This window comes from Zosterops lateralis (assembly GCF_965231275.1).
Source record: "Zosterops lateralis genome assembly, chromosome: 8".
NCBI classification, from domain to species: domain Eukaryota; kingdom Metazoa; phylum Chordata; class Aves; order Passeriformes; family Zosteropidae; genus Zosterops; species Zosterops lateralis.
This window is the reverse complement of record NC_139768.1, coordinates 8,863,727-8,887,696: the sequence shown is the minus strand read 5'-3', so window position 1 is coordinate 8,887,696 and position 23,970 is coordinate 8,863,727. Positions and strand designations below refer to the sequence as shown.

Genomic DNA, 23,970 nt, shown 5'->3' with positions numbered 1-23,970 from the left:
TTCTTGGAACAATTCGAAACACATTTGCAGTTTAAACATTATGGGTGTGTTTTCTTTTTGTAGATTCACTGGTTTTCAATTTTCAATTCTTTTATGATGGTGATCTTTCTGGTTGGCCTGGTGTCTATGATATTAATGAGAACTTTGAGAAAAGATTATGCCAGATACAGCAAGGAGGAAGAAATGGATGATATGGTAAGATCTGCATTCACACTTTAAAAACTTTTTTTAACGCTTATTGTTTTCCTGTTGTACATTCATTGTGTTAGCAGCTCTGAATGGCTTTCTTCAGTTGGACAGAAAATGCCTTTTGTGTGTCTCAAAAGTGTTACTGGTTTTCTTTATAACATGCTTCTAGGTTGCAATCCAAAATCTCTCTGTAGTCACTGTGTTAGTGTTCATATCCAACCTTAGGATAAACCAGGTCCATTCTGACTTTGTAGTAGAAGCCTGATATATTCCTAAGCACCTCAGAGGCTTTAGGGGCAGGGAGGGGTTCAGATAGATTTTATTGTGTCTTACATTCAGGTAATAATTTGTTGTTGTCTTCCATAAGCATCTGAAAAATAAACTTTTATCTTGGATGCATTCAGAAGAGAAGACACACTTCACTTGAAGTTGCTTTATTAAATCAGACCTTTTGTTTTTATGTAGCTTGTGTGTTTGTCTTTAATTGTCATGACTAGACTTAAAATTTGTTGTTGTTGTTCCCAGGACAGAGATCTAGGTGATGAGTATGGGTGGAAGCAGGTCCATGGAGATGTGTTTAGACCATCCAGTCATCCTCTAATATTTTCATCGCTTATTGGTTCTGGCTGTCAAATTTTTGCTGTGTCTCTTATAGTCATTATTGTTGCAATGATAGAAGATTTATACACAGAGTAAGTATAACTGTGCCATGTCTTCCATATATAAATGTTTAAGTGAACAAAATAATTACAAAAATTATTGTTCTAACTGGCCTGAAATAAAGCTTGTTTGAGAATCTTTAGTTGTAATCTGTAGATCAGATGTAGTATTAAGAAGTGCTATTCTAATTTGTAATGAAACTTTGTCCTACTGTTATTATGTTAGTTGGTCTCCTTTGATTTTCTCTTTAGTGCTTGCTTTTTGAATGATTTATTATGAAAGTAGTTTATTCTGCAGAATCACTAGTAGATAATATGGGAAATATATGTATTCAAAGGTACATATTTCACTCCTAATTTCATTCAGAGTGACAAGATGTTAGTATATTTCTGACCCTATCTTCCCACCATGTCCTGTGGAGGCTGAAATAAGAGTGTGAATAGTCCTGTTTCCTGCTGACAAGTCAGTATTAAGTCAGTCTTATCACAAGTCTGCTTGGGAATGAAAATGTAATTCCTCAAGTTCTTTTGAACACATATTGCTCAGCCTGTGTTGATGTAAAATCCCCAGAAATAAGTGGTCTTTGGTCCTGACTGGAAAGAATCTATTTTAAAAAAGAAATAATACTCAAGTTTGAGTTTAACACACTACTTGTAGTTCACCTGTTTTCTTCCTTTACCTCTTAATTTGATTGAGATTTTTGGGTTACTGGGTGGACTTAATCTGTTTCTGTAGTGACTGTATTTTGGGTATTGGAGGGAATTGGCTTGTGTTTTGGGTTTTTTTATTTTTTTACAAGTTGTTTTAAGCAGTGACCAAACTTTCATCTGTGATTATCACCAGTAACTTGGTTTTAACAAGTTGTAATACTTCTAATGTGCCACTAGAGAGAACTCTTGCTTTTCAATTTAGTGGCCTTTTAACGGTGTGTTTAAAAAGCCACTCTGTAGTACCAGAATCTTGGCATATTTTCATTTTTCATAGGGTGTTACTCCCTTCCTTCTGCCTCATGGTTATATTTCTAGACAGGCATACATACACACTTTTAATTGTGCAGCATGTCAGCCCTTCAGAGGACAAAATGAAACCATTTCAGAATGTATGTGCCCTGTAGGGAAGCTGTAAGTTAGTTATGTCAGTTGTAAAAATGTATCAGAACAGTATTTTTTGAAAATACATGTGCACATAGTCTTTTCTTGCAATAGGCCTTTCTGTCACTTTCTAAGTGAATTTGATTTTGGGTATGTTGTGGAACAATTGACCACAATTGCAACAGTTGTGGTGCAGACAATTCTTATGTTTAGGAAAATAGCACTGTCTGGTGTTTTTACTGGTAGCCTGGATTTGCAGTGACAGTGCCATTTCAGGCTGTGCCTGCTCTAGGGGGTTTTGCACGTGGTTCTAAATTGTCTTAAGTTACAATTTACAAAAGAGAAGTTTTTAAAAAACAGATGTTGGCAAAACAGTCCTTCAGTGTGTGTGACCAGCAGGTATATTTGCTTTGGTCATGCAGTCATGGAAGCTTAAGTGCTAAAGATTGCTTCTTTGAGTACAGCAGGCATCCAGGAATGGTTCCTCAAAACCCAAAGTGGCTCTAAATAGAATCTCTCAGAACAACTAATTTGAAGAAAGTACAGTAAGTCAGCTGAAAACCTGCTGCTATTTGCTGTCGAAGAATAGCAGAGGGATGTGGAGAAACTCTATTAATGAATAACATTTATATCTTCCTATTCTTAGAGATGATCTTTTAAAATGTATTTGGAAATTGCTTCTTTGATTTAAAATTATTAACTTTGCTTGTAAAATTTCAGAAAAATTATGCCAAAATTAGTAGTCCAGCATTTAATTGGGTGACATTTAAAAATTACTAAGCTCTCCTGATTGCACTACTTAATGCTGATTTGTGACTTCATTATAGTATTTATAGTTTCTAAATCTAATTTTGTGCCAGATGAACACTTTCGATCTTCAAAGTTAATTTCTGGAGGATGGCAGAAACATTATTCACAATCTTATATTTTTGTTAATGCTGGCCTTTTGACATTTTATCTGCAGTTGAATCTTGCACTTAATGTATGTAACGGCACTTAATGTATGTAACGTAAATAGTTATTTATGCATAAAATACACACATCCAAATGTCAGAGGATATTTATCAGAGGTGATATTCTGTACTCCAGTTAAAATAAATGCACATTAGAAAAGAATCTAGTATGTCAAAACTCCCATTCCCACATTGAAATAGATTTGACCAAAGCCTTGTATACAAACAGTTCTCATTCTTATGCAGATTTTATAGTTTAAGCACTTCTAAATATTTTTATTACATAAAAATATTAAATAACTGCTTCTGCTAAAAATACAGGGGTTTTTTTGCTTTAATCGTGTTTGGTTTTGTATTTCATTTACCGAAAACATCCCTTCTTGTAGGAGAGGATCAATGCTCAGTACAGCTATATTTGTTTATGCTGCAACATCGCCAGTGAATGGATATTTTGGAGGAAGCCTTTATGCTAGACAAGGAGGTAAATTGTTTTCATGTTTCAGCATTTTCATTGCTGTGTTAAGTGGAGAAGTTACTATTTTCTGATTCGCACCAATGTAGAAGAGTCCTCATGGAGTTAGATGGAATCCATTTGATTCTTAAAAATATTTTGAGTATATTTAACTTTCATATTACCTACTCAGTCAATACTGGCTATGCTTTCTAAAAAGGTAACTGAAGTCTTAAGTTAATTCAAAAGAGCTGAAGAACTGTTAACAGTTGCGACTTCTGAATTGCTTCTCATACTCTTGTATATGATTTTTGGCTCATGACATCCACAGAGTATTATAGCCTTTCCCTTTTGTGCAACATTTTTCTTGAGCAGCTCATGTCATCTTCTCCAGGTGACTCCTACATGGTCCTCTTCAGTGTGTACCAGGGCGGGTTATGTTAGGCTAACACAAAAAGGATGAGTATAGATTATTTATTAGACCATTGATTGCAGATGGGGAAAACTGTTTAAATCATCTTTTAAAGAAAGTTGTTCTACTTTCCAGTATATGCTCTACTTTATATTTAGCAAATCAAAATGAGCATCAGTTGAGAGCAAAAGCCAAATAAAATTGACAGAAGATTTGAACAGGCTGTCTTCAAGTGCTCTCCACTATGTCTCTGAGTTATGACCAGTTAGATTCTTGCAGTGCACTAGCTTCATCCATTCTCTATGCTGCAATAAAAGAATAATCAATATCTATTATCTTCTAGAGTGCTTAGAAAAAATAATTCTGGTAAGTTCACAAAGGAAAAATTGTATCTTTTTACCATGATATGCCTGTTAGTGTTCAATCTCAACTGTACTTTGAGTTTGGAGGTTAGAAGTTTATTTTCACGTGGCTTGTTTATGAACCTAGCAATTTGTACAAAAAGAGATCTCATTAGAAGAGGGTTGCTGTGCTATATTGTGCTCTATAGTTGAGCCAGATATGCTTTTTTTTAACATATAAACACGTATCAAACCATGAAATCATGTTGGCTCATGGTAAAAATACATATGATTGTCTTGAAAAAAACATGCTTTTTAAAATTGTTTTTACTTACTGCATATTAATATCATGGTGCATGAATATAGACAGTATTTAAGAGCATAAAAAGTACAGGGAATACAGACAGGGGAAATTTTTAAGTATTGCCCAAAAGGATTTCTTGGAGCTCCTCAGGGAGCTCTAAACTTAGTAATAACTGCTAACAAGTGTTCTGTTCCCTTGATGCTTGGAGTTTAGGAATCACTTTCTTTCTAACTTTTCTGCTGTTGCAGATGTCAAGAGTCCAGTTTCCTGTATGTTAAATGCTGTGGCACTTTGCTTTATACCAGGGATAGCCACTTCCTTAATTCATCCTGCATGTGTGTAATCAGCTTGGTTGGATCAAGCCAACCCAGAGCAGGTGCTGCCAGGAAGCAGCTGCAGTGCTGAGTTGTCCTGGGAGCAGTGCTGAGCTCTCCTGTGCTCTCAGAGTGGGAGCAGGTTCTGCACAGGGCCAGCTCTGCTATCTCTGTCTCTTCTCATCCGCAGCTACACACACCCCCAGGTTCTTTGGCCAGCTTAGCATATGTTGTTCTTCAGCTGAAATATTCTCATGCTGTATCCCTTTTCTTGTCTTTTCACCTGGCCTACTAAACTGATTAATGCGCTGCATCTTGTGAGTTAACCAGAGTCAGATGAAACTTAGTTTGCTCTTAGCTCTTGTATTGATGTAGTGTGTTGTTATTTATTTCTTTCACCTTTTTGTGGGAGAAGTAGTCAAACGTGTAAATTCTGGAGTGCTTGCTAATAAATTAAAACAAAACAAAACAAAAAAGCCAGTCTTATCTTAACCAGTCCCATTGAAATGTCCCTTCTTACAGGAAGGCGATGGATAAAGCAGATGTTCATTGGAGCCTTCCTTATTCCAGCAATGGTGTGTGGAACTGCCTTCTTCATCAACTTCATTGCCATCTATTACCATGCTTCAAGAGCTATACCCTTTGCAACCATGGTGAGTTGTTTTGTTGGAGAATGTAAACTCCACTGTACACACAGAAAATTTATATTTTTTTAATCTAAATACATTTGTGAGTCATAGCTTTAGCTAATTAGAAATTTTTCATGGGAGGGGGTTAAGGTGTTCCCCGTATAATTAATTTTAATCACAATAGCAACAGCTGCTGGATGCCAAAAACAGTCATCTCTGCTTAAAGTGACACTTCTGCCTTGTATTCAGCTTAGTGTTTTAACAATGTGGAAAACTAGCCAATTGAATTTCCTTCTGGATGGCCAGTGCAAACTGTTTATAATATAAAATGAAATACAGAGGGATTCCAAGTGAAAGATACTTCTAAGTCATTGCAGTCAAGCAAAAAAATAAAAATAAATGATCTGGCAACAACATGAGATAAGACATTCTGAGCAGATCTATCTTTACAAAAATGACTCACTCTTTTCACTTTGTTTAGTGTTATTTACTGTCCAGTTATGGTCTTGTGTCCGTACATTTACCCTATCACTTAAAAAACTATGCTCATTGTAGTACTTTTTCATTTACTCATGATGACTTTCTCTATTTCCTTTGTCAAGATTTTGTTTGTGTTGGCCCCTTTCAAGCAACCGCAAATAATCCTGTGAATAAAATGTAGGAAATAATCACTTGCCACTTGGGCAGAATTTCTGTTGAGCTTGTAAGGATTAGTGTTTTAAAGCAGATTTTTTTTTTTAAATATGCACCATAAAATTACTTCTTCTCATTTTGTGCAGTAGCACTGTTAACTTAAAAGAATATCTTAATACAGGAATATTGTTTTCTTTTCAGTAATATCTGTAGCAAATCTTGGTAAGATTTTTTATAGATTTCTTCTTTGCATATTAGTTTTTGTGATATGTTAGGTTGTTCAAGTAATTCAGACACCTTCAGATAGCCTTGGATTTCTTCCTAGTTTAAATCTACCACAAAATGAAGCTTAGCATCAGAAGTTTCTGTCTTATATATTGTATTGTTTAGGTTTGTGATGGGAATTCAATATGTGACTGAAAATACATCTAAAGACCACATTGTTAATGAGTGAATGTGATAGAGATTATGAATGGAAACAAGAAGAGAGACAATTCTCAGTTTCAGGCAAACACTTCCAATAATTTTTTACTGATGGAGGAGTCACGGTGTATGTCGCTGGTTCTAGTCACCTTATTAACAGTATTTTCAAAGCATGCCTAAATATACCAGCTTTTTACACTGAATTCATTTTTATAAAACCACTAAATGTAATATAAAGCTAAACTTGTTTATAAACCCCTCACTTATTTTTGCTGGTTTTCTTCTTTGAGAAGTTAAATTAAAATTCTATCTTGGAGTATGTTTATGTTAGTTGGTCAGTGTCCCAAAGCAATATTGTGTTGTTTTTTCTTTCCTAAACTAGCAGTCATATACAATACTGCCATAAAAGTTTACAGCATTGATCTTTGATATGTGCAGAGAGACTCTGTTTTACTGCTAAGCAAGCAGTTATGGTGTCCCATTTGTCACTCATATTCTCATTTGGAAGCCAGGAATGCTGAGGGAAGGCGATTCCACGTGCGCTGAAGTTTGTCTTGTGAATTTGTTCAGCTGATTTGTATTTTAAGGCCATGGGCACATGCATGGAAAAGCAAATGAATATATAAATCTTCAGGGTTCACTTTCATCAGGATGTTAGGACTCTGTATACACAGTGATTTTAATGTTTGCAATGTTTTATGAAAGTGTTTGAATCATTGTGACTGTGGCAATAAAACTTAAGTGGAGTTAGCAGGCAAGCAGGTTATGAATCGGAAACTTCATCAGAATAAGCAACGCTCTAATGACTTCAAATCAACAAGCTAGTTTGTAGAAGGAAATGGAAATTGTTTGCAATTACCATGTTATGCTTCAGGTTGAAGTCCCCAGGAAGCCCTCTGGCTTTATGGATGAGATCCCTTTGTGTCTTTCCACCTCTGTTTTCAATGTAAAGAAGCTTCCAGAACTGTCTAATGCAAATTTGCTGCTTCCTTGGGGAAATAAAACTTCTGCCACCTAAATGTATTAGAACACAAATAACTTCCTTTACCCTGACATGTGTTGAAACCACCCTACATGATTTAAATTGCTGGCAAGTATTGCCCCCTCATCTTGACCGCTGTAAATCTTGAAAAAGCAGAAATGGAGTTGCTGAAAAATGTTCCTTAGCTAAAAGGTTGCTAAGAGACTATTCTTAAATATGTCATCCTGTACTTTGCCAGTTTTGCATTGCCACTTCCCAGTGAAGTATCTAAGTGGTCTCTGTGACTTAATTCTTCCCTCCAGAGGGATTTTATTAGGAATTTAGGCAAAGGAAGCTGATACAATGAAATCCAGGACATCCAAACTAACACCTAGTTGCTGCATCTTTCACCTACCTGGTATCTGCTTTTCTACACTTTGTCTTGAGGTCCTCAAATTGATTGGGCTCTTCAGGACCTTCAGGCATCTCATTGTAGTCTGTTTTGAACTTTAAAACTTAATTCACCTTGTATAACTCATTCCTGGTGTCTGGGGTCTCCTTGAAGACGTGACAGGGCCTGGGAAGATGGAAAGCTTGTTTCTAAAATAAGTCTTCACTCTTGGGACTCTGCCCTTAGCCCTTTTAGATATACTTGCAAGCTGTCTTACCTATGGAATGACAAACTTTCTGCAGTGAAATAAACCATGAGCATGAACAAAGGCTTCATCTCTTCCTTGAGGTGGCTTTCAGCTCCCCTTCCCTACAGATTGATATCAAGAATGTGACAGATTTTATTCAAATGTGAGATCTTTTTAAAACTTAATGCATTAAAGCTTTTAACTCCCGGAGCATATAAAGGACATAGAAAATCTCTGCTTTTTCACTCATCCCTTCACCTTTATAGAAATGCAATGGGTACTGTTCAATTATTCATGTCTTTAGAGTCCAAATTTGATTTTTTAGTGTAATTTGTTTATTATGTCCTCTTACTGGTGAACATTGAGTTCTGAAGTTGTTATACATCTTGACTTACTTGCTGTTTATGTTTATTATGCTTTCTGGTGTATTTAACAGTCATCTTTATGATTTTTTTGTATTTGAATTATATGTAAAAAGTGGAGCATGGAAGACTTAAGAAGAATTTTAAATTATGGTATATGAAGTGACTTCTGTACAGTATGATTGAGGACTATGGTACTAGTTCTGTGCAGAAATACTGACTAATGCAGAATTTCTACAGAGTACAGCATGATTGAATTTGAAGGGACCATTTTAATTCTGGTATTTCATAAGTTGTGACTGCTTACGTTGTTCTGTGAGTGATGCATAATTTATAGATTTCCATTAAGGCTACTATGACTAATGTAATATTCTGACTGCAAAATCTATGCAGCCTCTATTAACGGTTTTAAAATTTATCATTTTTGTTTTGTTTGAACAGTAGGTTCCTTTGTGGTTAAGGTTTCCAGTGTGCATTTTTAATGATTTAATTAAATAAGGTTAAGCACACAGTATTTCTCTTGGGACTGAGACCCTATTGTTTGCATATTTTGCACCTTGTTTTGAAAAGAAAAAAGTGTTTCCTCCAACAGACAGCTTAATCCAAGCTGCAGCTTTCCCTGACAGCTTTGAGTTGATGTGAGCATTGACTGCCACTAAAAAAAGAGGATCTGGTAGTGCCAACGATTTTCATGCCTTGAGCCTGATAAAGAAATACACCTGGCTAAAAATAGGAAAAAAAACTCTGTTACATACATTCAGCAGGGTGCTTCCTCAAATTGCTTGAAAGTGACTGTGCAACCCTTGGTCAAACCCCTTCGTTTTGCTAAAAATAGACACAACTTAATTCTTCTGCCTACATTTTCAACAGTTCAAATTATTTCCCAAAGCAACACTCTAGCTTGACAACTTAGTTATAATAAAACTAATAACACTTTATTTTGAAGCCTTCTATTCTATTCTTTTCTTGTAATTGTTTGGACAATGTGCAGAAAACTGTTGCGTTATACAAATTTAGTAACCTCTCTATGGGAGGGAGTCTCATGACTAAGAGTGCATTTTGGTAGCTGACAGAGAAGATCAAGCTGCTGCTTTGACAGTTAATTTTTATTGCTTTTCCTCCCTGTGCATTAAACAGACATGGCACCATAGCCTGCCAGTAGCTGTTTAATATTAGATATGCCCATAAAAATTTTAATTATCACCTTTGAAAGAAGTTTAATCTACAGTTGTCAGAAAATATGAAACACATGGCACTAGGAAATAAATTACATCCCTCTTGACAATGTTTCCTTTCAAATATGGAAAACTGAATTCTGCACATTCAGTCCAGGACAGTAGAATATTCTTTCCCCATCAAAAAAAACCCAGAAAGGATTTAGAAAGAATGCAGGCTTGGTGAGGTTGACAATTTCTTTTATGGCAACTAAAAGCTGCAAGCTAAATCAGCTGCTAGTATATAAATTAAGATACTTTGTACAAGAAAATGGCAACAGTCAAAATAAAATAAATATTTTTTAATGTACTGGCTTGGTACAAAAACTCACGTAGTTTGTTTTGGGTAACATGGACTATAGAGAACCTCTGTTTGCTTGATGAAAAAACAGGTTTGAAGATGTAATGTATTTGCCTCTTCATGTAATTTGTGTTCTGTGAAGTAGCAGTTGAAATGGTTCTCTGAATTTCTCATGGCTGATGTTACAGTAATAAATCTTAAAACACTTATAAAGACAGAACTTTCTTATCTCTGCCTGTCACACAACTACTTAGTGGGATCAGTTTTTTTAGTGTGTTGTCAGTGACTTTGGCAGGAGAGTAGAGCAGATGTGTGTGTTGATCTTGTCTTCATTTCTTCTTTCCAGTTGTGATGGTGGAGGCCATTAAGTGCCTGAACTGCTTTTCCCATTGTATTCTTACTCTTGGAAACCTTTTAGGCAGAAATCCTGTAACTTCATGTTCAAGACACTTGTTACCCCAGTACCCTGTGTTTGCTTCAGTTGGATTTAGACTCTGTAGGTTTGGATATTACCCAGCCTGCAAACACTGTCCTTGCCATCTGCAGGCACTAGCTGGTTAGTTTGAGAGGAGGGCACTGATTTTACCTCAGACCTGTAATTGAGAGGAACGTGCCTGAAGAACACCAGCTGTCTCCAGTCATCTTTCACACCCAGAGAATGCTTGTTATTGCCAAGAGTGAAGAAAGTTGTTCTACCAGTCATCAATCTGAGCAGGTAGACTACCTGTGAGTCAGACAATGAATTGAAAGCAAGAAAGAAGGTGCTGCTGAGTTCAACATGGTGTGTACAACCGGTACTGGTTTTGTTGGTCATCTAAGACCAGAAGATTGCTGTCACTAGGGTGGTCTTATCTCAGTAGAAAGAACTGAGAATGCACATCTTCTTCATTTTGGACGGCTTGTCAGAGCCAGGTGGGAGTAGGAGTCATTCCTAAGTCTGTGCTATGGTTCATCCTTGTTTGCTCAGTTGTGTCTCCTTTGTAGTCCGGAATTAGCTCAGGTAATTTTTAGACTCCTGAAGTGGCTCCAGGATAAAAAGAAAAAAATGTACTTCAGTTTCAGGTGTCCTCAGAATACTGCATAGCATTAGGACAGGTGGCATTTCACTGTTTAACAAAATGTTGACCTTACCTAATGCTGCTGCTAGGTATCACTGAAGATGCTGGCTGTCCTGTTTGGAATCAGTTAATTTTTCAGCCGAATTATTATCATACTTTGATCTTATAATGGAACCACAAGTACTCAGGTTTTCTGATGGATGCCAATTATAGGTGTACTGGAGGTAGCTTGACTGTACTTACTGAAGTCATTGTCCAAGGAACCTTGGTCTGTCTCAGCTTGTTTTATGCAGATGAACATTTTAGATTTCAAAGCTACTGCTGAGTCAGTTTCCTGGATAACACAACAGCCAAAGCCCTGCTGGATCAAGTTGAGCCCTTTCCTTTCCCACCTGACTGGAAGCCATTCAGCTGTGCAGAGGGTGTCACTAGACTGAAATGCTACTGACAGCCTTGTTTCATCCAGGAGTTTGCCAGCTAATCAGTAATTAGGCCTGGATGTTCTTTGCTTGGCTTGTTGTCCAAGATTGTAATCTTTCTGTGTGGATTCTGTAAAACAGACAAATTTTGCAAGGTGGACAAATACAAGATGCTAAGTGTTGTTCCAGGTGAGCTTAGAGCCCAAGATTGTTCCTGGGCAGTTTCTTTATGCAGTAAAACAGTGGATTCTCTTTCCACCACTGTCTCCAGTGATGTGAAATTTTTAAGATCAAGAAATTAAGCTACAGTCATAGTAAAACCAGCACTGTCAAAGACAGTTGTGGCTGCATGAGTAGCATGGATGCCCTTTCATGCTGCCTGGGTCTGAGCGTTCTGCCAGATGTGGAACTCACATGCCAGAACAACACCACAGAGCTCAGTGGACCACCTGACACATCCAGAGGGCCTTGCTGCAGGAAGCAGAGCACACACTTGAAAATGGAGTGGTTTCAGTATGTTCAGCTCAGAAATATTTTGGATCCTATCCAAGCTTTAATTCTTGATCATCTCTTCTACTCACTGCACCTCAAACAAACTGGGACTTCGTGGTGAGGATTTTAATAAATGTAGCACTCAAGATGATGTTCTTTGATGTTTCTGATACTTTTTGACGTTTTTCTCTGAAATTTTTCATCTGCTCATTTATTTGGACTGAGCAGTTTTCAAGGGCAGAACCTGTATCCATTGAGTGAGTTTTATGCTTCTTCTGAAATTTATTCTTAGGCAACCTCAGTATCCTACCTAAAACATTATTCTTGCATACCTGTGTTTTTTGAGTAGTGGAAGAAGATAAATGGGAGATACTGTTTAAAAACTGCTTCATTCTTATTATATTATTTGTACTTCAAGTATAAGCACAACTTAATGACTCCTTATTTACCAATGACACTTCATACTTTAGTGGCTCATGAAGTAATTCTTTAATAACCTCTCCTCAAAGATATACAGAGCAGTCTGGAAAGCGCTTCTGCAGGTTGACCCACCACCAGTTTGGTGTACCCCTCCTGTGAAGCATGAAGGCTTGCTCCATCCAACCCCAGGCAATGTTTTCCCTTCACATCTGACCTAAGCTAGCCAATAATAGAATAACCCACTGACTTTAGTCAAATGTTGCCTTAAATTTGTGTGATTCACCTAATGCTAAGATTGTATTCAACTAATGTCATTCTTTCTTTTCAGCTGCTTGCTGTAGATTTCTTAGATACAACATACATGAGCAGCTTTTACTTATCCTCAGAGTAATTGCTTCTTAAGCAAGTCAGTGTTTTGCTCTCTGCTGTTTTGCATTATCTGCTGCCATGGACTTCATATTGTGCTGAAGTGAAGACAAATGTAGCTCCTTTGCTCAGGAGGCACCAGGGTGTACACAGAGCCTCAGGCAACAAAGCCATTAAAAGGCAATATTTTCATACGTTTGCATAGAAAAGGTCACAGGGTCAGTATTCAGTACTGTGGTGATTGCATATGGGCAACTCTTCTGTCTTTAGTTATCAATATCAAAAAGTTACCAAATTGTCTAATGCTATTTTTTTTTATGTTGAAGAGTTATGAGTAGAGAATGTCTTGCTCAACACTTGAAATTTTCCTGTTTTGAGAGATAAATGATGGTGCCCGTAAGGAATAGAAAAAATGGAGCTACATAAATATAGTGGCATAAAAAGATCCATGGTGATTTTTTAGAAAGGTTGTTCCATTGGAAAGAGCTGGAGCATTGGCTTGACTTTTCCTGTATTGTGCATAAACTTGATTTCTATATGTAAGTAGGGTCGTTGTGCTTCTGAATTATGTATTTTTGTATACCAGTAGTCACTGGTTTCTTTGTCAGTCTGTGTTCTTAATTGCCTGGTTGATGCATAGTGGAAAAAATTGAACCCAAAATTAAATCAAAATCAAAACCATTCTTACCTGGTTTTGTGATTCATTTTGGGTTTGTTGGTTGGCTTTTGGGTTTTTTCTTTTTTTATTGGATTAAAAATTTTGCACCCAACAGTTGTAATTTTGTGTGCAGCCACCTAACTGCTGGATGTTAATTCCCAGAGATAGTACTCTCTGCAGAACTGTGAGATGCTGACAACACTTTCTGTTATGAAGTACTATGAAGATTTCATTTTATTTCTTCTGGAATGTATTGAGTATAATGATTAGGGGGAAATAATAAAGCAATCTGTAATGGTTCTATTCTCTCAACTGATGGATGAAAATATACTTAATAATGTTTGTTAGAAAGTTTCTCAGGGAAAAAATGCTTCTATTTTATAAAATACATGTTGACTAATGCTTTGTAAGTATTATAATTCTACAGCAATAACTACTAAGGACTAATACTAGTTGATTATCTTCTATTGTTGTGTTAGATGTGTTTTTTTAATTGCAGCTGTAATTTTTTGCTTGCAGGTGGCAGTGTGCTGTATTTGTTTCTTTGTCATCCTTCCACTGAACCTTGTTGGGACTATTCTTGGCCGAAATCTGTCAGGACAGCCTAATTTTCCTTGTCGTGTCAATGCAGTGCCTCGTCCTATACCAGAGAAGAAATGGTAAAGATGAGCATAAATGTTAACTAGAAATATTCACTTCAATACATTTAAAATGGCTTTTCTGGTGTTCAGCTTTAATGGAATAACTCCTTTTAATTTAAATTGAGTTGTGCCTAGAAGAACCACTCAACTGACATTTTCTTAATGTGATTTTTCTTTTGAATTAAAACACCATGGTTAATAGTTGTAGCAGATTTTACACTCCTGGATCACTGATTCACATTTTGCCTGAAATGCTCTTTAGTCCCTGTGTAAAAAGGGTGGTGCCAACTCAGTTCTTATAGATATATTGACACTAAAACCTCTCCTCTTCAGTTAATGCCTTTTACAGGTTTAGGATTGAGTGTGCCTTGAAGGCAGAACTGTTCTGATTAATGGTCTCCTTGCACAAGCTGAGATGTATTTGCTGGGTTATGGTGGGGAGAAGCTTGCAATGCTGTTCCCAATTCTGTACTTTGTTGATGGCACAGAGCCTAAAATATTAGAGGTATATGGTTTGAACTGTGAAGAAGCCTTTATAATTTTTGAAGTGAATGTAAAGGGGTGCCTAGTGTCAAAAAGTGTATTTGGGTTTTTGGAAAATTATGAATGCAATCACTTTTTCCTATTAATTTAATTCTGAGGTGAAAGCAGCAAGCTACGGAAATTAAAATATCCTCAGAGGATTTTTTTAATAGACTTTTCTTGCTTTCCCTGTTCAGAGGAATGGAACAGACAAAGTGAAAGGGGCACTGAAACATGTAAGCCTGTAATGTCCAAGAAGTACAGTACACTTAGTCTCTTGTTAGCGGTGTGCTGTGCAGCTCAGATGTTAGAATTTAATTTATATTGTGACCTGTATCTTGGGAATCTGATGGATTTTTCTGGATCAGTGTGACAGTTAAAGATACTTCTCTTGATGATGATTAAGTAACACACCATAAACTTAGACAAGTCTCCCTATAAATAGTAAAAGAGGCTGCAAATTAAATCACTGGCTACTAGCTGGATTCAGCATCATTGCAAATATTACAGAGAAGTCACCTTTTAGTGACAATCTCTTCTACAGGTAGCTGGGCATTCATATTTAGCTATATGTTCGTGACTCGGTATAGCATTAAAAATGAACACTGGTTCTTATTTATATAGCCATTATCCTGTGAAATTTTCCTTGCACTTTTTGCTGTATTTGTAGCCATGAACAGCACTATGTTTTCACTGCCGTCATTCAGGGCTAGTGGTTGTCAGGGGGTTTGATTGCTTAGGCCCGTTTTGTCAAGAAAGATTCTTTCTGTGGCCTTAAGGTTGTTTAGAAGGCTAATCTGATGCCTGTAGCTGATAGGCATGAGCCTCCTGTTTTGTTTCAGCTTTCCCCAAGAGTAACTTCTTGTTTTATCCATACATGTGACATTTTTGATGGAGTCTTTCTAATCTGCTGGTATGAGACAGAAATGTTCTTGGTAGCATGCCTTTTAAACGATGTTCTGTGCTATATTATCTGGTCTTAATATGTTTACAAATGAAAAATTTCAGTTGTCTCTAAACTAATCCTAATATCTTTCAGGTTCATGGAACCAGCTGTTATTGTTTGCCTAGGTGGAATCCTCCCTTTTGGATCAATTTTTATTGAAATGTGAGTACATCAGCTGTTTCCTAGTTTGATTAAAAATGACAACTTAAGTCAAATTACAATATCTGCATATTTTGTTTACTCTCTTCAGGTATTTCATTTTTACTTCATTCTGGGCTTACAAGATCTACTATGTTTATGGCTTTATGATGCTGGTTCTGGTTATCCTCTGCATTGTGACAGTTTGTGTGACCATCGTTTGTACGTATTTCCTGCTAAACGCAGAGGATTACAGGTGGTAAGTGTTGCACTATTTTCATAGTAACCCCAGATTGTGAGACTCTTGTAGAAAAGTAGTGTTTCTTCAGTCTAGATGGGTCTTTTCCAAGTGCATTGTGCACCTTTTTGGGAGCCTTTTGGCTAGTTGTGTGATGGACATTGTGTTTACTTTTAGGCAATGGACGAGCTTTCTTTCTGCGGCATCAACTGCGATTTATGTTTACATGTACTCCTTTTACTACTACTTTTTCAAGACAAAGTAAGTGACAGCGTTCTTGCTTGAATACCAGATTACTGTATTGCCAAATAAGTTTTATTGATAAAAAGCAGGGAAAACACCTAGCATAAATTTCTACCTTTCTTTTTCAGGATGTATGGCTTGTTTCAGACATCATTTTACTTTGGTTATATGGCAGTATTTAGCACAGCTTTGGGAATAATGTGTGGTAAGTTCCAGATTTTCTAACAAATTTTCTAACAAATTCCAAATTTTCTAACAATTTTTTTCAGACTCATATTTCTGACTTTAGTTCTTGGTTTTGGAATGTGTATGTCTGCAAGATCTGCTCAAAATTTTGATTTTTTAAGAAGAATCAAAAGAGTTTTCTGCTTATACTTGGTTCCTACCTTATATAGGAGATTCCTGTGGATTGTGTCTTCTGATAGGAAGATCATTTATGTACTGTGGGAATTTCACTTTCTGTGCAAGCTTGAAAGACTCAGTATTTGGCAAGAAATTCTGCAAAATAAAATCCAAATAAAATTGAGACCATGCTAGCATCTAGCTTTGGATTTTTTACTGTCACCCAAGACAAGGAGCTAGGTGCACCCATTGAGGCATCAATGATAGCACAGTACTGATGACAGTACCATGTGCATCTTGTGGTCTGGATGTATGAGGGTGAGCAAAACAGAGGACTGAGAGCTTGAGGATAACATTTGAGAAATAAGTATTGCAATATTCACAGTTGAGGAGAGTGCAGGGTGCTCCTGTGTGCAGCTGGATTTCGTTGCTTTTTAAGATACTATTTTGACAGATGTGTAGGGAAAAACATAATGCATGACATGGAGGTCTTCCAATAAAGCCAAACACTTGTTCACATGTTAACTTCATCATTTCCTTTATGACCTTCAGAAAGGGCTTCTTGATTCTTTTGCACTTCTCTACAATGTTGTTTTCTTTTGTGAGTGATCTTAATTTAATACTTCTTAGTAGTGAATGAATAGTTCTATAGCTAGTGGGTTAGAGTTTCTTATATTTGAGACACAAGATGTCTTACCAGAACTTACTTCTCTAAAGTATACCTTTCTTGATATCTTGAGAGGGCGGGTAATATCACAGTGCTTTATAAAAAGGGGAGGGAATTAATCACTTAACAGCTGAGTACCTGTTCCCCTTTTCTCTCATACAATGTAATTTTGCTTCATCAGGTTCTTGGCACATTACAAGACTTCCCTGCTGTTTTGGTAGTCTTACAGCCATTTTTTTTTTCTTTAATAGGCTTATACTTTTCAGCTCTAATGTTTTCTTTCTAAAGTGCTCAGCCCAGTATTGATTAAAATGTCTGTGATGCAGAAGCCAAGCTTGTCCACCAGTTTCTGTAATTAAAATGTGGTTTTTAAAAGACAGAAAAGGAAGATTGTCAAGTGCTTTCTTCTCATGGTAGGACACTATTTGATGGAATATTAGAGTAAAATCCTAATTTCTCAAAACCAGAAAATACTTCAGCACACTAAACTTTATTTCCACAGCTCTATTGAGATTTCCTTTTTTTCTTTTAAAATGTGTTGGAAGAGAAGCTGTGAGATTCCTTTTTAGTGAGAAGTGCCATTTTCAGCATGTGGAGTGGAGAAAAAAAATCCCCTGTCAAAAAGCATTTGTGTAGGGAACTTGCAGCCATTGAGGTCTAACAAAGACATTTGTGTTAAAGAATTGTGCAGTGTGTGTGCTACTGACTGTAGGTCTGTGAAAAGTGTGTGGAGCTGTTCTTTGGAGGCTCACACGGGTGGGCGTGTTGGGTATCACAGTTGGATGTGAGATGAACTAGTTAGGGCCCAAAGCAGCCACAGGGAAACTCTCTGTAGGCATGGATCATCCAGCTCTGGGTTTAATGCCCTTGACAATGCTTAGTGAACTCAGTCCCACTTACAGTTGGGATGCTTTGATCCACAAAGTTTGTTGCTCTCTGCAGAGCATCTCAGTTCTGGGACCAGACAGTAGGGAGCCCGTGAGAATTTCCAAACCTTTTGAGCTCCTCATGTTTCCCTCTTAGTGGCAGAAAAGGTTAAGACTCATTTCTCAACTTAGTGGAAGGCTTAGTAGCTACATAATGTAGAAGGGCCTCTTGCAATACCACACTTCAGCATTCAGATAAGTACTGTAAGTATACTTAAGGAGCTTTAAAAAAAACCTGGTGCTTACAAAGTCACAACTGTAGTAATTGGTTTGAAGTAATAGATGGGAATTAATTTCTTTTTGCTTTGTGGTTGTTCTTCCTCAGTACTTGGATTTTCCTCTTTATTTAAAAGCTTATTGTTCTGCTGAAATATGCTTGCTAAACCTATGTAGGTCGTAACCAGGTTATAAATATCATCTGGTAAGGTGTTTAATAAATAAATAAAATATTTCCCTTTACTATGTTTTTTTTTAAATTCAAATGAGCCAGCTGCCCTGCATTTGAATCAGGAGGACATTCTTTAGTACTCATTGCCCAGGGTTTCTGCCTCCCTGCCCCATGTTTTATTCAATGCCTGTGAAGTAGCCTTGAGGCTTAACCCCTGCCTTGGGTATTGGCCATTAGAGGCCTTCATGGACAAGGCGCCTCTCTGATTCAGAATAGGTTATGATTTGTTTATGGGATGGGAGCTTGTGGTCCCAAGTGGCTGCTACTCTCTACTCCTCCCCCTCACTTCCACCTCACGCATTCTCTAGATCCCAAGTGAAACACAGTTAATGCTTTGTTCTCTCAAATCTTTGTGATACCTGGCATCACATCACTAGAAGAACTCTTAAAGAACAAGTTCTGGAATGTATCTCAGTTTAGCAATGGAAATGGGCATTGGATCTGTTGCCAGTGTTTGCTTTAACAGGAAAAGCTTGGTGAGTCTTAAAGCAGGAGTTCTGTGCCATTATTTTGTTCATTTACTTCATAAGACAGAAGATTAATTTCTTGACAAGCTGCAGAAAAATCTGCATGTGCTTCTGTATGGGTCCAAGGTCGCATCACCTCTTCACAGCCTACCCATGGGTCTGTCTGAGTGCTGCACTGGTCTCTCCTTGGATGGCCAGGCCTTCCTTCTGCTGCATCCTCAGCTTGCTTGCAAGCAGCCACCTGATCTTGTGTGCTGTACTTGTTTAAATTGAACTCTACTTTGCCCAAGTTAGTAATGCAATCCCTTGTTTGCTGGCCAGTGGAATGGTTGCCATGATATTTATACAACTTGGAATGCTGCGCTGTACAGAAGCTGAATCCACAAGCTCCTCACTGCTCCAAAAACATTGGAATGATTTATTATTATTTAGTTAGATTTTGCCTTGTGCAGATTTCTTGATTGGGTACGAATGTTGGGCTTTTGAGGGTCTAAAAATCAAAACTTCGTGATAGCTTAATGGCTGACTTCATAAATTATCCCATCAATCTCCAGGATTTAAAGAACTCTTCAGGATGTGAATAATTCCATAGTCAGCAAGGCCAGCTGCAGCTTTGTGCAGCCTTAATATGTAAAGGCAAAACAACCACTTTATATTTTTATTGAAAAGTTTGGCATAAAAATTTTAGCATGGATTAGATTTCTATATTTAACATGTCTTCTGCAGTTCTGGTGCATCCTAGTTCACTGCAATGCTTTGTTCTGGGCTTTTCTTCATTGCTTGAAGGAAGAAAAAATATCTTTTCTCTTAATTCTTTACCAAGCATCCAAGCATTTAATGTTAGGAATTCTCTGTGGTGATTTACAGACCCCAACTTCTCTATCCATCCCATATTGTATGACTGTGTTGGCAGTCAGACAGCAGTTGTCTTTAATTCTTGCCTGATTTTCAACTTCACTTCAAACGTGACGATTAACCAAATTGACTTACTCTCATTTTGCTTGGGAGAGATGAAGACATTCCCTGCTGATGTTTTAAGACCACATTATTTTTACTGAGCCTGACAAACCCGAGGTTCTGGGTTTGACCAGGTGGGCTGCTGAATCTTTCTGAAAAGAGGCCTTAGTCCAGTGCATTTCTTTAATTTTTCTGGATGTCCTTAATACTGCAGGATTTTGGGTTTAGCATAGGCTGTTGCCCCTATCAAAAACTCAGTGACCTGTTCTTTTATTACTGCTGTGACAATGCATATTTTCCTCATGACTCTTACTAATTTGAAAACCACAGGTTGCAATTTCTTTAACTACTAACTGCTACTTGTTAATGTCTTTGTACAGACCTCCTTGGAGTGTAAGACTCCTGGGATGGGGATCTATTATTATTTGTGCTTTGTGGGAGGGAAGAAGCCATCTGCCAATAAAACACTCATCCAGAAGGCATGTAACTTATAATAAAAACCCGCCCTCCCATCCACCTTCCCTGCAGAGTGGGTGATTGTATGTTTTTTACCCTCTGCTCAGAAAAAATGGACTTGGTTATTGGCAGCAGTAGGGGGGCTGCTATATTTATCAAGGCCAAGTGAGCATGGCCTCTTGGTAAGATGGCTTAATGGGTTCAGATTTCTAGGCAGGGGAAGTTCTGTCAGCCATTCGGGGGGAACATGGATAATTAGAATTTGAGAACAAGTATTGCAGGTAGGGAAGTTTCTGTGTGCAGAGTACATGCTTTATGTGACTTTCTCTGTTTAAGTGTGTGTAGTTTATACAGTTGGCTTGTTTTGATGATCAGCTCTCTCTAACATCTTCAATGTTTTTGGTTTATTTTGCAGGAGCTATTGGTTACATGGGAACAAGTGCCTTTGTTCGTAAAATCTACACTAATGTGAAAATTGACTAAGGAAATAAGAAAATTGAACTATGGATCAGCTCCTGTTTTCCTGGGGATGAACTTGCACAGCAAAAAGCGCGAGAAGAGATTTGGGTTTTAACACTGGGCACTCTATGGGTCTCCATTTTGTGGATGGCTTAAAGTAACATCTATTTCATTGATCCTAGGTTCTTACTGACTGCTTTCTCCAACTGTTCACAGCAAATGCTTGGATTATATGCAGTAGGCATTACTACAGTACGTGGCTAATCTTTCCCCCCAAAAAAAACCAACATCAAAAAACAAAAAACCTAGCTCATTAAAGATGAATAGACTAGCTCTCTTCAGTGAAGAGGACAAACAGTTTGTTTAAAGCATTTGTTCCATTCAATAAAAAGAGGGAAACTTGGCTGCTAAAACTACTTGATTAGTAGTCTTCCTGGTACTCAACATTTCTAAATTATGTAAAAATGCTGTTCCAGAAAGATTACTCTTCTGATTTTTACTGCCATTGCCAGGATAGGAGGTATGTTTTCTATTTTCAACTCCAGGTGCTTTTTGGTTTATTTGCAATATCAACTACCCTACACTCATTTGTTTAAAAAATAATTTAAACATATATAAAACTCCCATATGCATGTAATATATCAGCTATTGTTCTAGTTGGACCAACTTCCCTTTATTTATCTTTAAAGTAATATCCAGCTACATTTTAAATCCATCCAAAGAAAATACAGTAAGAAGACGGGATGTGTTCTCTGCAATGCAATTTACTGTACAGTTAGAAAGCAAAATGTTAAATGAAGAGGATTGTTTGTTTTTTAATAAACACTCTGAGGTCTAGATTAAAACAAAACCAACATTTTAACTGAATGTCTAAAGTGATTCTCCTTTTTTCCAAGTTAGTCTTGCATATTTTTTTTTGGGTTTGGGTTGAATGAAGATTTTCCTTTAGACATCATACAAGGGGTAATAAGTGTATATAACATTAAATAATGTAACTTAGGTGTAGATCCCAAATGTATTTGGATGTACAGATTTACTACAGAGTCCTTTTTCTGATGATTCGGTGTAAAAATGTGTGAATTTGGGTGGCTTTTTACATCTTGCCTGCCATTGCATGAAAAGTTGGGGTTTCTTCACAATGTGTGTATGTCATGCTTTTCTGTTCTATTTCTCAAGCTCTTACAGGAATTAAATTTGTAATTTAGAACATTTTACTTTTTGTTAATCCTATCTGAACACTTGTGTAACATCAAAAGCACAGTTGCTTTAGAGTGTTCAGAAAACTAAAATAAACTTTTCAGACAAAAATGTTTTGATTGTGAAAATAGATGAGTTTGCAGTTGAGAATGTTTGAAAAGGCAATACTGCTGAGCACCAGTTTCTGTATACAATATTAGTGTGGTTTTCATCTATCAAACCCCTCTGCTTTGAATTCAGAATTTGCTTACAACTGTATTGTACAGTACAACTCCCAAGTGAATGACCAACCCAAAAAGATTCTTCTTGGCTGTGGAGAAGTGTTTTGTGATCCAGCCAGTGTACTGGGAAAAGTGGGGGTAAGTGTGGACTGAAATAAATGAGCAAATAAAGGTTAAGTCTTTCTAAGATGACTGTTAATTATGCACTGTATTTAGTTAGCAATATCCTGAATGTGTTTGTGACAGATTTGAGAGCCACTGGGCTTGATTTTTTTCATGTTTTTTTTTAAGACATCTGCCATGTAGGGATATTTTCATCTCTGGCTGTCTGAAATAGAGCACCTGCCATGGAGAAGGAAACTTCCTGAATTTAAAAAATGAGCCAAATATTTGTATTGATTAGCACTGTGCTGTTTCTATATTAAAAGTACTGATAATGCAGTAGCCACAAGGATGAGAAAGATCCATGTTTAGCTTGGGTGAATTGTACAGGTAGGTTAATAGTGGGAAGCAGTGCATCTTGATGCATATGGCTTCGGAAAAGTATTAGAGCTTTCAGCTCTGATTTCCCTGGCAAATTTTAACCAATCTGTCAGAAAATAATTTAAGTTTTGCTTCAAGTGAATCATTGGTGTCTGTCAGTGAGCATTCCACTGCTAAACAGAATTTTTTATTTTTTTTTTAGAAATTTGTTTTGTTTTCTTTTTGTTTGTTTGGTTGGTTTTTTTAGGGTTTGTTTTGTTTTGTTTTCGTTTTGAAGTACAGGCCAATTTTTTTAAGATGAGCTTATAAAATGGGTCAATAGTTAGTTATCTTTGTTCCAAGACATGGAGACTTAAAGCAAAGAATGGATTTTGTGCTAGTACTTGCTAGTGCATACAGCTCTGGGAAACCCTCTTTTCATCCATGTCCTTCTAAATCTGAAGTAAGAAGGCATTATCTCCACACAATAAATACATTAAGTACTCTGCCAAGATAAAAGTTTTTTTAAAGGGAATGTTTTGATAATGGGTCTGCTTCTCTGTTTAGAGCACTGCTATGTGATTAGTCTATCAGAAACTTCACTAAACCGTTTGTGAATTTCATTTAATCGCTTTTTAATGCCACAGGATAGTGGGCTGCCTACTTGCTTTTTCTGTCCTCTGGCATTACTGGCTTTTGCATATCCAGACAGGACTGTGTATCTTCTAAAGTGACATTGGAAAGATACTTAAAATGCACAGGCATTGCTTTTGTTTCTGCAAGCAAGTTCCTCCGGGGAAGTACTGTGTTTAAATAATTGACATTTTTATACAGCCACCCTAGCACGTAAGTTGGGAGTTTGCTTTGTTTTCCCCCTTTTGGTTTCTGAAGGAGTGCAAAATGTAACCAGTTTTCAACAGCTTGTCTATGGTTGCTGTTTGGGGCAAGGCTGTTTGCTCCCCTTCCCCCTCCTTGCCCTCCTCCCCAAAAATGTGGGTATAGCTTGAACCATCTTGCTTAATAGAAATTGGAAGCTCTCTGCTTAGATGATGTAGTCCTTCCTCTTTTATGGAAGAAATAAAGATCTTATAGACAATACTCCTCTTATCATGGTTGTTTCTTAAGAGTTTCTGGTTCTTGAATTCAGGCTTTTTGATAACTCTTCAGTTGGCTGCTCCATGCTTTTCTTCCCACTGCTTGTAACAGGGGCCAGGGATTTGGGTAAATAGTTGCATAAGCAGTAGCCAGTCTTTACCAAATGTTTTAGGTAAATAGAATTGTAAATATTTTCACTTGAGGCAGAGTGCAACATAGGAAGTGCCTATTGTAATTAATACAAGAAAATATATGG

At 37.0% G+C, this 23,970-nt stretch overlaps 1 protein-coding gene across 1 annotated transcript in view; it reads left to right on the top strand.

The window, feature by feature from the left end:
- The window catches only part of TM9SF3 (transmembrane 9 superfamily member 3), a 46,401-nt gene extending 22,694 nt beyond the window's left edge, over nt 1-23,707 (top strand). The window contains exons 6-15 of the mRNA XM_083866111.1: nt 64-195; nt 715-881; nt 3,280-3,374; nt 5,238-5,368; nt 13,809-13,948; nt 15,492-15,560; nt 15,649-15,795; nt 15,952-16,035; nt 16,146-16,222; nt 20,696-23,707. Of these exons, the coding sequence (XP_083722237.1) occupies nt 64-195; nt 715-881; nt 3,280-3,374; nt 5,238-5,368; nt 13,809-13,948; nt 15,492-15,560; nt 15,649-15,795; nt 15,952-16,035; nt 16,146-16,222; nt 20,696-20,763 (1,110 nt within the window). The 3' untranslated portion in view covers nt 20,764-23,707. The remainder of the gene's footprint in view (nt 1-63; nt 196-714; nt 882-3,279; nt 3,375-5,237; nt 5,369-13,808; nt 13,949-15,491; nt 15,561-15,648; nt 15,796-15,951; nt 16,036-16,145; nt 16,223-20,695) is intronic.
- The last annotated feature ends 263 nt before the right edge of the window (nt 23,708-23,970 follow it).